The sequence below is a fragment of the Balaenoptera musculus genome, chromosome 9 (assembly GCF_009873245.2).
Source record: "Balaenoptera musculus isolate JJ_BM4_2016_0621 chromosome 9, mBalMus1.pri.v3, whole genome shotgun sequence".
NCBI classification, from domain to species: domain Eukaryota; kingdom Metazoa; phylum Chordata; class Mammalia; order Artiodactyla; family Balaenopteridae; genus Balaenoptera; species Balaenoptera musculus.
The window spans coordinates 12,564,925-12,579,132 of NC_045793.1; the positions used below are offsets into that span (position 1 = coordinate 12,564,925).

At 54.3% G+C, this 14,208-nt stretch overlaps 1 protein-coding gene across 6 annotated transcripts; it reads left to right on the plus strand.

Moving 5' to 3' along the window:
* Positions 1 to 75: 75 nt before the first annotated feature.
* On the plus strand, positions 76 to 14,203 carry LOC118900730 (transient receptor potential cation channel subfamily V member 6-like). Of its 6 annotated transcripts, none has more exons than XM_036863370.1 (15): positions 76 to 387; positions 7,568 to 7,665; positions 7,828 to 7,950; positions 8,326 to 8,463; positions 8,699 to 8,797; positions 8,944 to 9,119; positions 9,609 to 9,755; positions 9,867 to 10,079; positions 10,385 to 10,471; positions 10,572 to 10,648; positions 10,896 to 11,061; positions 11,427 to 11,493; positions 11,852 to 12,120; positions 13,168 to 13,274; positions 13,580 to 14,203. In XM_036863370.1, the coding sequence occupies exons 1-15, from the start codon at positions 260 to 262 to the stop codon at positions 13,848 to 13,850; spliced, it is 2,166 nt and encodes a 721-aa protein (XP_036719265.1). In that variant the 5' UTR covers positions 76 to 259; the 3' UTR covers positions 13,851 to 14,203. The 6 variants fall into 6 exon arrangements, with proteins under 6 accessions (XP_036719265.1, XP_036719261.1, XP_036719263.1 ...); XM_036863366.1 differs by having other exon boundaries at positions 148 to 387; positions 7,493 to 7,665; positions 10,542 to 10,648; positions 13,580 to 14,084; XM_036863368.1 differs by having other exon boundaries at positions 148 to 387; positions 10,542 to 10,648; positions 13,580 to 14,084.
* Positions 14,204 to 14,208: the final 5 nt, after the last annotated feature.

Sequence of the window (14,208 nt, forward strand, 5' to 3'; positions counted from 1 at the left end):
TTGGGAGGAGTGAGGGAGTGTCTGCTACTCCCAGGAGGAGCTCCCGCCGGAGAAGCCCCAGTGGCGGGAGTCCCAGCTCTGCCAAGTGTAACAAACTCGGAGGCCTCTGTGTCCCGCTGGTGCACCTGGGAGGCCCTAGACGGGACCTCTAGGGGAGAGGGCGGGCCGGCCCTAGGGGCTGCTGATGTGGCCCCGGGGCTGAGTCCAGGCGGGGTCTGGCCTTGGCCCCAGGCCCCCCAAGAAGCCGGCCCTACACTCCATGGGGTTGCCGCTGCCCAGGGAGAAGGGGCACATTCTCTGCCTGTGGAGAAAGTTCCGTAGGTGGTTCCAGAGACAGGAGTCATGGGCTCGGAGGCGAGATGATGAGTACCTGCTGCAGCAGAAGAGGTAAGCCTCAAGCTGCTCCCCCTGCACCCCAGGCTTGCCCCCCACCCCCTCCCCCTCCTCCCTCTGCTCCCCTCCCCCCCCCCCGCCCCGCCCCAGCCCCGCCCCGGCCCCAAGCCTTTTTCGGCACCTCTGTCTGGGCAGACTTCCTCCAGGCCTGACTCCTTGGGAGCATTTTGTCTCAGGGGTCTTGGCCTGTGGGGCTAGCTCCCCAGGACGCCAGGTGGAAGGGGAGGGGGCTGGCATGGGTGACACAGGTGTTTGCTATCTTTGAGATCCAATCAATGAGGGAAGCCTCTTGTGAGTACTTCCCGGAAGGCCAGGCACCTTGCTGGGCCTGGGAAGGCTTATGGCATCACAGACCTGCAGCCTGGAGGTGCTTTATATCTCTACCCCCTGGCCCTAGAACAGTCTCTTGGACAGAAACACATAGCACATATATGTACACATGTGGGAATGAATGAGTGAACGAATGGAGCAGAGAGGGAACTGCAGGCACTAGTAACCACAAAAGAAGACAGAATTTGCTAATCATCATTCCTGTGCATTTATTGCATCAGCCATTGACCCAGGCCCTTCTCTGGGTCAGACTCTTGAGGCAGGTAGAGGGGGGTTGGTATGGAGACAACAAAGCTGGGACCCAGCCCTAAAATTTATTACCCTCTGCTGGAGGGAGAGGGGCATGGGTAACGGGCCCAAATTCCAGATGTGCTTAGAACTCACTGTCAAATGCAGGTTGAGGAATTTGAGAGGCTCTAGAGTTTGAGCCCGAAGTAAATCTCACTTGTTGCTTCCAGCCCCTGGAAACTGCCCTAAACTCGTCTGATACTCCTCCCACTTGCATGGCAGCTTAGAGTTGGGAACCGGAGAGGAGGGGCAGGGAGAAAGCTTGAGGCCATGCCAGCGTGTGGTTTCTTCTGCAGAGTCTTCTGTGATCTCCCCACCCAGGGGCTGGCAGGCTAGAAGGAAGTCCTCCTCTTGGGACTTTCCTGGGTCCCTAAGAAGGCAGATATTATGTCTATTCAAAGGGGAAGGTCCAAAGTGTTTGTGTCTGAGGGTCCTTCTCCATCTCCAAGCGCAGGGGTCTGCCTGAGCTGACGGGGAGGCTGGGGGCTGTCTGGAGGCCCTGCGGTTTTCCTTCTTTTGCTCAAGGATTCAGCGCTGGAGATGTGCTCCTTTCCGAGTTTTGGCTTCCCAGCTCTCACACCAGGTGCCCACCTCTCTCCCCCCAGGCCTGGGAGAGTGGGGGCCGAGCACATGTTTGGCCGATGACATCTTGACGCAACAGTATGGTATTGTTGTCGGAGACCGGGCCATCACTGGTTCCATTCATCCCTTTCCCACTCTCGGGACCCCGGGGCCTGGGGGAGCCAGGCGGGAGCCCAGAAAGGCCTGGGGGCTTGGAAGTGGTGGCAGAGGCTCCCTGTGTGCCTATGTGTGGCAAAGACAGAGTGAAGGACCCGGGCTGGAGCCCGCGGCCGCTTTCCCTTGTCTTTTCTGCCCCTGTTCCTTAGGAACTTCTGGTGGGCTTTCCTCTGGCAGGCCTGGGCTAGGAAGGCCTGATGTCACCACTCGGAGGGATTCTCCCCACTTCCTGATCTCCCCTGTCTGATTCCACAGTTTTTTGACCCCCCTCTTCCCGGACACCAGGATCCTGGGATATTGATTCCCCTCTGGGTGGATACTCCCCAGAAGGACCTGAAAGTGCCGGGAAGAGGAGTGTCCAAGGCTGTGCCATCACCCAGCTTAAGGAAAGATTTGTGGGCAGCTAGACACACATGAGCTGACCATGTGAGTGAGGAGAGCATGGCCAGGTGAGAAGGGCCTGTTACCATCCCCCCACCCCCTGGGAATGAGGCAGACCCAGAGTGAGCAGAGGGGGGCCCTGGGTGGGGTTGGGGGTGGAGCACGGTCCAGCGAGAAGGGAGCCATTCAGGTCTCTCCAGGAATACGGGGAACCCAGCATTCCTCTTCCTCTGGTAGACTCTTCTTGGGTCTTTGTCGCCGCTCCCTCTGCTTAAATGGATATTGTTGGGATCCAGGTTGAACCGTCACTTTCTCTCATTTCCTCTGCATCATCTCTCTCAGCTTTGCATCGTCTTATTCCCTGAGACGCAATGTACTAGACATGGAGTGTAAAACTCTCAGCTAGGTTTGCAGAAATGAACATGACACATTCTCTGCCCTCAAGAAGCTCACGTTCTCACGGGCAAAACGCACCAGTAGGTATCGACTTGGGTTAAAAGTGAGCTTAGCGAGTGTTCTAAGAAGGCTGTGAACGAGCATCATGGGGCCCTTGAGGAGGGCAGTGCAGGCTCTGATTTTGGTTGGTGTGGGGTGTGCTGAGCAGCTTGCAGGGTCTGTCTGCCTAACCTGAGCCTCCCCCGACCCCCTCGCTGGCATGGTCGCCCTCCCACTAGTTGGCAAAAGGCAGGGAACACTGGGGGTTCTTTTCTGTTTAGATAGATCCCTGTATTAATATCTGTGAACTGGCGTGTCTGTCAAAAGTAAGTGCTGGGACCCTGCAGCACATTAGGACTCTCTGCCTCAGCAATGCTCCCTGCAGGAGCGTGCATCTACCACGTGCAGGATGCGGTTTTGGCAACTAGAGAGGCGGCCGAATCTGGAATTAGCCACTTTTCGGAGCTTTGGCTTCTTCATCCCATTGCCCAGAACCTGAGCTGGAGGGAGGTCGCCCCAAGTGGCCAGGGCACGCCTCCTCCCCACTCAGGGCTGCTCCTGGCGTCACCTGTGGTCACTGCACCAGCTGCTCTCCCCAACCTCCCCCCCACCGCCAGAAAAATTGGGAAGAGCCATAAAACGAGAAGAACCACATAATTGAGTGGAGCGAGCCTGAGGCTAGGCTCTTGGCCAAGCATTCTGCCTTAAACTCTGTCTGATCTTCTGGCAAGGCTTTGGCTTGGCTGCCTCGGTTTCCTTTGCGGAAAAATGAGAGAATGATTCAGCCTGTGTCACGGGGCTGTAAAGGGCAAACGCGGTAATACGTGAGATGCTGCTTTGGAAGCTAAAAAGCACGTTTAACCCATGGGACTGTTGTGATTAAAAAGGACGTAAGGAAAGTCAAAAGGCAAGTCCCAGTGACAAGGGGCTGTGAGCTTCCTCCTATCAGAGCTGGATCCACCCAGGGAACCAGACTCAGGGCTTCTAGATGGTGTGGCCCTCCCCTGCCCAGTTGGCACGCTCCTCCGGGAGGGGCTCCTGGAGAAACCAGTGGGACCCACACATGTGGATCCAGTCCCCTGTACCTCCTCTGACCCCTCTTCAGATCCTGATTAACACAGAGAATAGGGACAGAGAAATGGCCATTGGGAGTCCCAGCGCTGCCTCTGACTTGTTTGGACAAATCACCTCGGGACTTCAGGCTTCTTTCTCCATCTATTACATGAACAGAGTAGACTAGGTTTCTAGGGACTTTCTAGCTCTAAAATTCAGATTTGAATTCTTCTCTAGACACTCTTGATCCTGCCTTGTTTCCCAGCAACCAAATATAAAACTTCATTCGTGCATACGGCACCCACATGTGCAGGTCCACACGTGAGTGCACACACAGACGTGTACATATCCACAAGAATGGAGGCAGAGAGGACGGGCTGAGGGGACAGGGAGAGAAGGCGAGTGACAGATCCTTGGGGCCCAGAGGGAGCCCTGAGGGAAGATCAATGATTTATTTACGCTATAGAAAGTGTGCTATAGTAGCATTTCTACCAGTCCATTATTGAACCATACCGTTCAGTTTTATAATTGTCAAGCAAAATAAGACATTCTAAATTCCAGAAACACCTTTCATATCGTTATAATTTCAGATCTGGTCTCTAATTTCTTTTATTAAGTCTTTTATTAAATACTTAATCAGTGAGTGCTTGAAAGGCTTCATCTTTTTTTTCTTAGTTGAGTATTTAATGATTTGTAAGAAAACACACAGAGGGAATTTTTTACTCTATTTAATGTGAAAAATACTTTCCTAAAAAGATTATGAATAATTATACCTCAAGGTCAGGGTTTCTCTACCTTGGCACTTTTGACATGTTGGGCAGACAATTCTCTGTTACGGGAGGCTGCCTTGTGTAAGAAGCTTAGCACCATCCCTGCCCTCTGCCCGCTAGATGCCAGTAGCACCCCTTCCTGCAGTCGTGACAACCAAAAATGTCTCCAGACCTTGCCAAATTCCTTGGGAGGCGGCAGGGGATCACCGCTGGTTAAGGACCACTGCTCTAAATCACTGTTTGTAAGTAAGAGATTATGGTAGTAATGTTAAGTATTCTACTAAATAAAGTGAAACTCTCCCCTGGGAGGGAGTGAGTATAATTTAACCATTAAAATCAGAAGACATTTTGGCAATATCGTCTCTTCTTCCTGCCGTAGGGAGGTGTCTGGTGAAGATGTGTAGATTTTGCTCCAGATCTAAACGTCTGTGCTGGGTTGCTTTGGAAGAAACTAATTTCCCAGGCACAAGAATCTTTGGATGGGTCTGATCTTGTGCCTTTTTTATGGGGCACAAGGGTAGGCAGGTGGTTGGAGGGGGGCGGGATCTGCCTTATTGCCAAGAATGCGAGCAAGGGCTTTCTCGGCTGCCCCCTTGTGGCCCTGTGATGCTATTGCAAATCATGCCTCTGCCTGCTTCGCTGGGAACCAACCATTCAGACACTGCCCTCCGTTTTTGCTGGATTCTGGAGTCTGCCACCCAAAGAAGGCCAGGTCTCCATAAACCTGATTGGGGTTTCCAGATAAAATACAAGACAGAGTTGAATTTGAATTTCAGATAACAAATAATGTCGTTAGTATAAGTGTGTCCCACATATTGCATGAGACATACTTATATTAAAAACTTATTTTCTGTGTATCTAAAATTCACCTCTAACTGAGCATCCTCATGTTTTTATTTGGTAAATCTGGCAAGCCCCATTCAAACAGTAGCTCCCTGCCCTTCCCAGGCCAGAAGGGCAGTCATCAGAGGCCAGAAACAGAACACATATGAACTGGAGGTTTGTGAGAGACATTAATGGGCATCAGAGATGTGTCAGAACCAAGAGGGACATCTTTGGGGCTGCCACTGACTAGCCTCCCCCCTCAAGTCTTAGGAAGCAGGGAGGAGACTCTGCACTTGGGTCAGAAGCCCCCTTGGACTTATTTCTAGCTTTGCCATTAACCTTTAGTCAAAATGGGGCACCAAACTAGAAGCTAATTGGAGGGGGAGCAGAGAAAGTTTACAAAGATGAGAAAGTGGCTGATCTCTGACCTCAAGGGCCCCTAGTGTAGAGGAAGAGACAGATGCTAATCACAGAACACTGTGAAAATGCTAAAATGAAAGTAAGGCCAGAGGAGAGGGTGGAAAACTTCCTCCTGTGTGGTGTGTGTGTGTGTGTGTGTGTGTGTGTGTGTGTGTGTGTGTGTGTGTGTGTGTGTGTGTGTGTGTGTGTGTGTGTGTTGGGGAATACTGCTTGCTTTACAACATCTATAAAGGGGGGCTTTGGGCAAATTGTTGGGAAAGGTAGTGGTGATGGTGGAGGGGGTGGGGTGTGGTGGAAGGTGTAACAAACTTGTTTTGCAGCTGTGTGCGCATACCAAGCATACTATTTTTTACTTAGATTATACGTTTGCCTAAGATTGGCTTGGGGGGTGGCCTGATGGAGATAATAAGGAAGGGCAGTAAAGCCAAACCACCTTCTGGCATTGCTACAATTCACTCCTTCTACAGACGGTGGCAGTGAGTGTCTGCCATACGCTGGGCATATTCCCAGGCCTCTCGAGCACAGAATAGTGAGTGAATAGGGTGGGGTGGGGGATTAGAGTCCAGGTGGAAGGAGAATTGAGTTATAGCCCAGGAATGGGGAGGATGGTGTGCCCTGGGGTGGTGAGGCTGAAATGCTGGGTGTAGGGCCAACGAGAGGAAGAGAGCATGGAAAAGGAGTTGCACAAAGGCTGTAGAGGATTTTTGAGTTTCTTCTCCTGGGTGTTTAAGGACCCATCAGACTTTTGTGAACTGTGGTTGCATTTGCCGTTTAGAGGGAGTATCTTGGCAGCCTCCAGAAGAATGGATTGGGGTAAATAGGGTGTAGGGAAAGAGAATATTTTGCTAATCCTGGCCTAGAGAATGAGGACGTGGATTAATGAACATAAGCAGGAATGAGGGGGCAGGGGCTGAACGGAGAGAGATGTTGCACTGACAGGTGGCCGCCTCCGTGGCCTGATGCGGGGAGCTGGGGCCAGCATTCAGGGAGATGCACGTGTCGTGCTCTTTCCTCCTCTCCTGAGCACCCACTCACCCCCAGCTCTTGGAGTCGATTTCCTGCTACTATGGGTTCTTCGGTGTATGAGCTCCTGTTCACATAACTGGCCATCTATGGATAAATAGTGTTATTTCATTCATTCCTGTAGAAAGACCAAGTGGTTCTGGGCCAGGAGAGAAAATTAAATAAAAGGGACCCCATGTGTCTTAGTTGGGGTAAGTTTTGATGTTACAAAAGGTTTTTTAGTTTGTTGTAGGTGTAAAACCGGAAACTCAAAGAAGATGATTCTTTGCCTAAAACAAGTGAGAAGCAGATAGGAAGAAGGGAGAGACTGTAATCTGATGTAGGGGCCAGAAGGAAAAAAAAGACCCACGGTTGCTTTTTGATTGACCCCCAAATATGCTGTTGTAGGAGGGAAAGTGGCAGAATGAAAGGGCTTTGCCGAGGTCTAAAAAGGGGAGCGTGACACAACAGGAGGAAAAGCTGCCAGCCTCCACAGGTCGGCCTCCTCCACAAATATGAGGAAGGAATTCTTGTACCCTTAGCCCATGAAAACAAAGCTTATCTTGGAGAGTAATCTCAAGACTTTGAGTGAAGCTAAAACAGGGTTCCTCCAGAGGTCAGTAGGTCAGGAGATGAATGAGCATTTTAACTGAAACTCCTCCCTCTATACCCCAGGTGCACAGATCACACACACACACACCCTGGTCACAGCACCCAGGGGAAAGGAAAGCAGTTCCTGACATTCTCCCACACAAGCTAACAGGGGAAAAAGTTGCTTTGGGTTAACTAAGGGGTCAGAGAAAGAGAGATCAGGCAGCGCTTTCCCCCCCACAACGGCCCCACCTCTCTGGATGAAGACCCTTGGAATTCGTTGCCACCGAGGGGTACGATAGACCTTGCTCCACAAGCGGACGTGCTCCCCTCCCTTGTAGGATCTGGGAGTCTCCTCTCCTCACAGCTGCCAAAGAGAACGATGTCCAGGCTCTCAGCAAGCTGCTCAAGTATGAAGCCTGCGATGTCCACCAGAAAGGTAAGGAGCGTCTGCTCCCGGGGCAGCCCTGTGCACACGGCTCACCCTCCCCCAGCCTCCTGCCAGTATAGCCCCAGGACCTTCTGCCGTGGGCCCCCAAATCTCTCCGGTCCCCATTCCCCTGCTCCAGCAAAGCCACGTGACTCTTTCTGTCGATGTCAGGAGCCCTGGGGGAGACGGCACTGCACGTGGCGGCCCTCTATGACAACCTGGAGGCCGCCATCGCACTGATGGAGGCTGTCCCGGAGCTGGTCAACGAGCCCATTACCTCTGAGCTGTATGAAGGTGAGAGGCCAAGGGGCTCGGGATGGAGGGAGGAGCGACCAGCTCAATGTTTCAGGTCAGTCTTGGTGGCGGATAATTTGGGGAAACCAAGAGGGAATGCGAGCCCCCCTCCCCTTTATCCCCCTCTTCATGTCCCTTCTTCCTCAGCATCCTCAGTGCAGCTCATTCGAGCACCAACCCCTGAAATGGAAAGGCCTAGAGTGGGAGGAGGCAGGCAGCAGCTGGATCCCCTGGGAACCCTGCCAGGCCCAGCAAACCCCCGCCCCATCCTCCCCGCGAAAGGCTGCCCTGGTGAAGAGGACCCTGTGGAGATATGGGAGGGACCCCCTGCAGGATCCTGGTGACAGACCCCATGACAAGAGCTCTCTTGTCCAGGTCAGACGGCACTGCACATGGCCGTCATGAACCAGAACGTGAACTTGGTGAAAGCCCTGCTCGCCCACGGGGCCAACGTGTCTGCAAGAGTTACAGGCTCCAATTTCTGCCCCGGTCCTCACAATCTCATCTCCTTTGGTGAGAGCCAGGGCCAGGGCTGGGAGGATGGGGGAGGGGCCAAGAGCAGAGGGAGGGCAGCCTGACGAGGCTCCGTGCCTGGGGAAGCTGGGAGGGGTCCGCCCTCTGCACCGTCCCGCCTCTGACAAGTGTCCCCAGGCCCAGAGCTGAGAGGTGGGGAGGGAGAGGCAGTCCCCTGGAGAGAGTGCCCATCCCAGCCTGCACTCTCAAGCCGCGGGGCCCTCTGCATCCCCAGGGGAGCACCCTTTGTCCTTTGCGGCGTGCGTGGGCAGTGAGGAGATCGTGAGGCTGCTCATTGAGCACGGCGCTGACATCCGGGCCCAGGACTCCCTGGGTGAGCGCCGGGCTGCAGGGGGAGCTGGGTTGCTCAGGAGGGGCCGGGACAGCCCTCAGGTCCACCCGGGGTGGGGGGTGGGGGTCATGGGGAGCATCAGGGACTCTAGTCCCCGTGGCCGCGTGACAGCCCGCGTCCTCCCCCAGGAAACACCGTGCTGCACATCCTCGTCCTGCAGCCCAACAAAACCTTTGCCTGCCAGATGTACAACCTGCTGCTGTCCTACGACGGGCGTGGGGACCACCTGCAGTCCCTGGACCTCGTGCCCAATCACCAGGGCCTCACCCCCTTCAAGCTGGCTGGAGTGGAGGGCAACACCACGGTGAGGGACCCTCCCCCAATCCCACTGTGTCCTTCTCCTGACCTTCATCTTACGTTTCTGGCCCTTTGAGGAAATAGATGTCACCAGCTATCCCCGATGCTGAGGTCCCGTTTTCAGCTTCAGTTGGAATTTCTCTTGCAGCCCCTGTCTCTCTTTCTTGCCCACTTTCTCTCCCTTGAGTTGTTGGGGACTTACAGGGTCTAGATCCCACCCTGGAGTGGTTTGAAATGCCCACGTCCTCCTGTCCTTTCAGCCCACAAGCAGCCGCCCTGCATCCTCTCACCTCCCGTTTCCAAGCTCTAGAGGGAGTTACGGGGGAAGAGGATGGCATGAAGATGGGTTCTTTTGCTTGCAAGGCTGTGGTCCCTGAGTGAACAGCGAGCACCCTTCCGGGGGTGCTGTGCTCTGGGCAAGCTTCCCAGCCACACCCTGTGACAGTCCCCTCTGCTTGCTCCGCCTCACTCACCTGCCCTCCACCCCCAACCTTAGATGTTCCAAAACCTGATGCAAAAACGGAAGCACATCCAGTGGACATACGGGCCGCTGACCTCCACTCTCTACGACCTCACGGAGATCGACGACTCAGGGGAGCAGCAATCCCTGCTGGAGCTTATCGTCACCTCCAAGAAGCGGGAGGTACGCGGTACGGGGAGGGGGCAGGAGGGGGTGTGGTCTTCAGGGGAGGGAGCAACGGGGGAGGGGGGTCAGGGTCTCTGAGCTGCTTGCTCTCTTCTTGTTCTGCTGCAGGCTCGCCAGATCCTGGACCAGACGCCAGTGAAGGAGCTGGTGAACCTCAAGTGGAAGAGATATGGGTGGCCATACTTCTGTATGCTGGCTGCCATATACCTGCTGTACATGGTCTGCTTTACCACGTGCTGTGTCTACCGCCCCCTCAATCCCAGGACCGACAACCAAACTGGCCCCCGGGACAACACCCTCCTACAGCAGAAGCTACTTCAGGTGACACCCTAGGAGCAGCAGAGCTTCAGGCGGGATCCAGCTCTCTGCCCTTTCTTAGACGTGTGTCACGTTCCCGTCTTACCACCCACATTTCTCCCTCACTTAAGTCTCAAAATACATAGGCACAAATTCAAAATACATGCACACAGAAACACACCGATGCTCTAAGAGCAGAGTTTGAGAGCGCCAAACTTAACAGGTTAAAAAGAATCTGACTGGTTTGTGACCCTAGACAAGGGACGCTGACTTGTACCCAGGGGCAGGCAGGGAAGCCCCGAGTCCTCTGACCATGTCTCTCCCCTCAGGAGGCCTATGTGACCCCCGAGGATCACCTCCGACTGGTGGGGGAGCTGGTGTCCGTCTTTGGAGCTGTGATCATTCTGCTCATAGAGGTGTGGTGTGGTCGGGATCCGGAGATGAGGCTGTCTGCCGCGGGGATCCAGCCCGAGCCTCAGTCTACAGGGCCTTTGTGTCTTCCTGGCCTCTCTCCAGATTCCAGACATCTTCCGCGTGGGGGTCACTCGCTTCTTTGGACAGACCATCCTTGGAGGACCGTTCCACGTCCTCTTGTAAGCCTCCTTCCTCTCACCCCCCGTCCCTTTCCTCACCAAGGCTCCAGTTTTACTCCCCGGATCCCTGACCTCTGGAGAACCCCAGTTCCAGAGGCCCCTCTCTGATGTGTGTGTGACCCTGTGTGTCGAGCTTACGGAGGTTGAACCTGAGTGTGTGGGCACCATTGCCATCACCCCCTTGCTCTTGGATCCCCAGGATCATCCCAGTCTCCCTCTCATCACCCCCTCCCTGCTCTCCCACCAGCATCACCTATGCCTGCATGGTGCTGGTGACCATGGTGATGAGGCTCACCAACACCAACGGGGAGGTGGTGCCCATGTCCTTCGCCCTGGTGCTGGGCTGGTGCAACGTCATGTACTTTGCGCGAGGATTCCAGATGCTGGGCCCCTTCACCGTCATGATCCAGAAGGTCCGTGCCGCCTCCCAAGCTTTCTAGAGAAAGGTCCTAGAGCAGGGGCTGCAAATATTTCTGTAAAGGGCCAGATAACAGAGGTCTCAGGCTTGGAGAGCCACATATAGTCTGTTTGATTTTCTTCTCCTTTTTTTCTCTTCCTCCTTTTAAATTTTTTTCAATCCTTTAAACATATAAAATTCTTGTTCAAGGGCCAACCGAAACTGACCAAGTAGATTTGGCCAGCAGGCCAGTTTGCCAACCCTATGCGAGAGGGGTGGAGCTGTTAAGACTTCTCAGGGTTAGACCTCTTAGAGGCTGGAAGGGGCATTTGCTCAAGGGATTGATGTGGAGCTGTCCTCCCTCCCCTCCCCTCCGTCTAGATGATTTTTGGCGATCTGATGAGATTCTGCTGGCTGATGGCTGTGGTCATCCTGGGCTTTGCCTCAGGTACATCACCTGAGATGGGGGCCCTGGGCTGGAGGAAACTAGACAGACAGCACAGAATACCTCTGGATAAACTTGGCGGGGGTGGGGGTGGGGAAGGTGGGAAGGTAGGCAGAGGTAAGAGGAGGCCGTAGGATCTAAGGACGGGCTGTCCCTCGGGAGTGTTAGGGGGCGGTGGCTCTTGGGATCAGGAGGGTGAGCCATATGGAAACTAAGGGAGTGAAAGAACCCAAAGTGCAGAGTGAGACAGGGCTGGGCTGGTGACATTGGAGAGGAAGGAAAACAGCACTGAAATGGGCAGCAAAGAGCTGGCTATGGTTTATTCACATGTAACTAACTCTCACCCCCTGGGGCGGAGCAGCCTTCTTTATCATCTTCCAGACAGAGGACCCTAACGAGCTGGGCCATTTCTACAATTACCCCATGGCGCTGTTCAGCACCTTCGAGCTGTTCCTCACCATCATCGATGGCCCTGCCAACTACAGCGTGGACCTGCCCTTCATGTACAGCGTCACCTATGCTGCCTTCGCCGTCATCGCCGCTCTGCTCATGCTCAACCTCCTCATCGCTATGATGGGTGACACGCACTGGCGCGTAGCCCACGAGCGGGATGAGATCTGGAGGGCCCAGGTGAGCCCCCTGGTGGCGGGGAGCGTTCGTGCAAGTCATTCCCTTCCTGCCAAGGGCGGGGCCAAACTCAGAGGCCGGATATTTTTGTCCCTACCATAGGTTTGGACGGTTAGCGCACAGTACAAAAGGTTATGCAAAGTGTACAGAACTGGATTAGCAATACAACTGAGCAGTACTGGAATAGCTGAAAAGAATTCCTCACAGTTTTCTCAAAAAGTCAAATCTGTCTTTTCTAGAATAATCAACAAGAAATGACGCTTAGTAGTGGCTACCACAGCATTCAGTAAATTTTGTTACTGAATAAAAAAGCTGGAGTATCACATCTTTCTGGCAATATTTAAGTCTTGAAAATTTGACCCAGAAAAATTGGACCTGTTAAAAATAATGCCACACAAACTCCCTATATAGCAGAAACTATCTTCAGTCAGATAATTGTGATGGGGACAAAAGAACGAATTGGATCAAATCATCATTTAAAAATACAAAATAATTTATCTCAACAAAAATAATTTCAGCAAAGTAAATGGAAATCCCTCAAATTGGATGGCATCTAACTGTGTTGTGTAGAAAATGGAGTCAGTTAAAAAAAAACCTAATCATCTGGCTAAACAGGGTTTGCTGATGAAAATATTTTCTTCCCTGCGAATGTATTGATATGAGATTTCTCTGCAGGACGTCTGTGTTTCTAAGTGGCCTTTACATCTGTAGGGTCAAAATATTCTGTAGCCCTGCGGACCCTTCCTCTTTGCTCCGCCCTCCTTCCTGTCTCCTTGGGGCAAGGTCTCCCCACCTGCTGCAGGACCAGCCTGGCCTGGATGTCAGGTCACGGGTGAAGTGCTGTAAGGCTCAAGGCCCATCCACTGTGTCCCGCAGAAGAGGGCTGACAAAGCTGACGCTGCCCTCCCCAGCCCAGGGGTGTTGTCACCTCTGGGAAACCATGAGTTTCCCAGATGTTGCTCAACTGTTGTTGTCCCTCCGCCTGGCGTCCTCTCCTCTCCTGGTCCGCACCCAGCCTCTGATTTCATCCTCTTCTGTCCCCACACGCAGGTCGTGGCCACCACAGTGATGCTGGAAAAGAAGCTGCCTCGCTGCCTGTGGCCTCGCTCTGGGATCTGCGGGCGCAAGTTCGGGCTGGGGGACCGTTGGTTCCTGCGGTGAGTGACAGCGGGGGCTGGCGCCCCTCTGCTCAACCTCCTGCCCCCAGGGGCCCTGTGCAGGCCTGTGTGCTCCCTGGGCTTCAGGCCTCGCTGGGAGAAGGGGGCCTGCTAGGTTCCTGGGCCCTGAAAGCATCCCCAGAGCTGCTGGACTCGGCTCTGTGCTGCTTCCCGAGGCCTGCCAGCCCCTGTGCCCACTCGGGCTGCGGACAAGGGAAAAGGGCACCAACAGTAGGGCTGGGCGGGGCCAGGAGACAAGGGCTGGTCCAGGGTCAGCCTTTCCATCAACTCCTCCTTCCCCCCAGGGTGGAAGACAGACGGGATCTCAACCGGCAGCGCGTCCGGCGCTACGCGCAGGCCTTCTGCAACCCAGGCTCCGAAGATGACATGGAAGGACGGTGGCTGGGCGGCCCCTTCGGCCCCCACCTGTCCCTTCCTGCCCCCTCGGTGTCTCGAAGTACTTCCCGCAGCAGCATGAATTGGGGGAGGCTGCGGGAAGCGACCCGGAGGAGAGAGCGGAGGGGGACGGTGAACAGGGCTCTGGAGGACGGGGAGGGTTGGGAGTACCAGATCTGAGTGCCTCCGCCCACCTTGGTGCCCGGCAGCATCGAGAAACAAAGCCTAGACCTCTCATCGGCCAGGTCCAGAGGGTAGAACACAATAAAGGGAAACCAAGGAGCAGGCCCACGCCTCACGGTAAGCACAGGGCCCAGCGCGAAGAAGGACCCAGCTTCACCCACCCTGGCAGCTGCAGTGTCTGAGCAAAGCACTTTAAGAAAGGCTTGCTGCCTCGGGCACCGGTCTCCACCCCGGTGTCACAGCTGCAGACGGCGGAGGAGGCTGGGGAAAGGTGTAATGAGGGGATGGGTACCGCCTCGGGGGGAAGACAGACACCTCCTACCTTCCAATAAAGTCCTTCCTGCTCTCCTTGCGC

What these genes read in the sequence shown, in the direction of transcription:
- LOC118900730 (XM_036863366.1), top strand. Translation starts at nt 260, where the DNA reads ATGGGGTTGCCGCTGCCCAGGGAGAAGGGGCACATTCTCTGCCTGTGG. An exon ending in TCACCTCCAAGAAGCGGGAG is followed by an intron (nt 9,756 to 9,866) that starts GTACGCGGTACG and finishes GTTCTGCTGCAG; the next exon opens with GCTCGCCAGATCCTGGACCA. An exon ending in CATCCTGGGCTTTGCCTCAG is followed by an intron (nt 11,494 to 11,851) that starts GTACATCACCTG and finishes GGGGCGGAGCAG; the next exon opens with CCTTCTTTATCATCTTCCAG.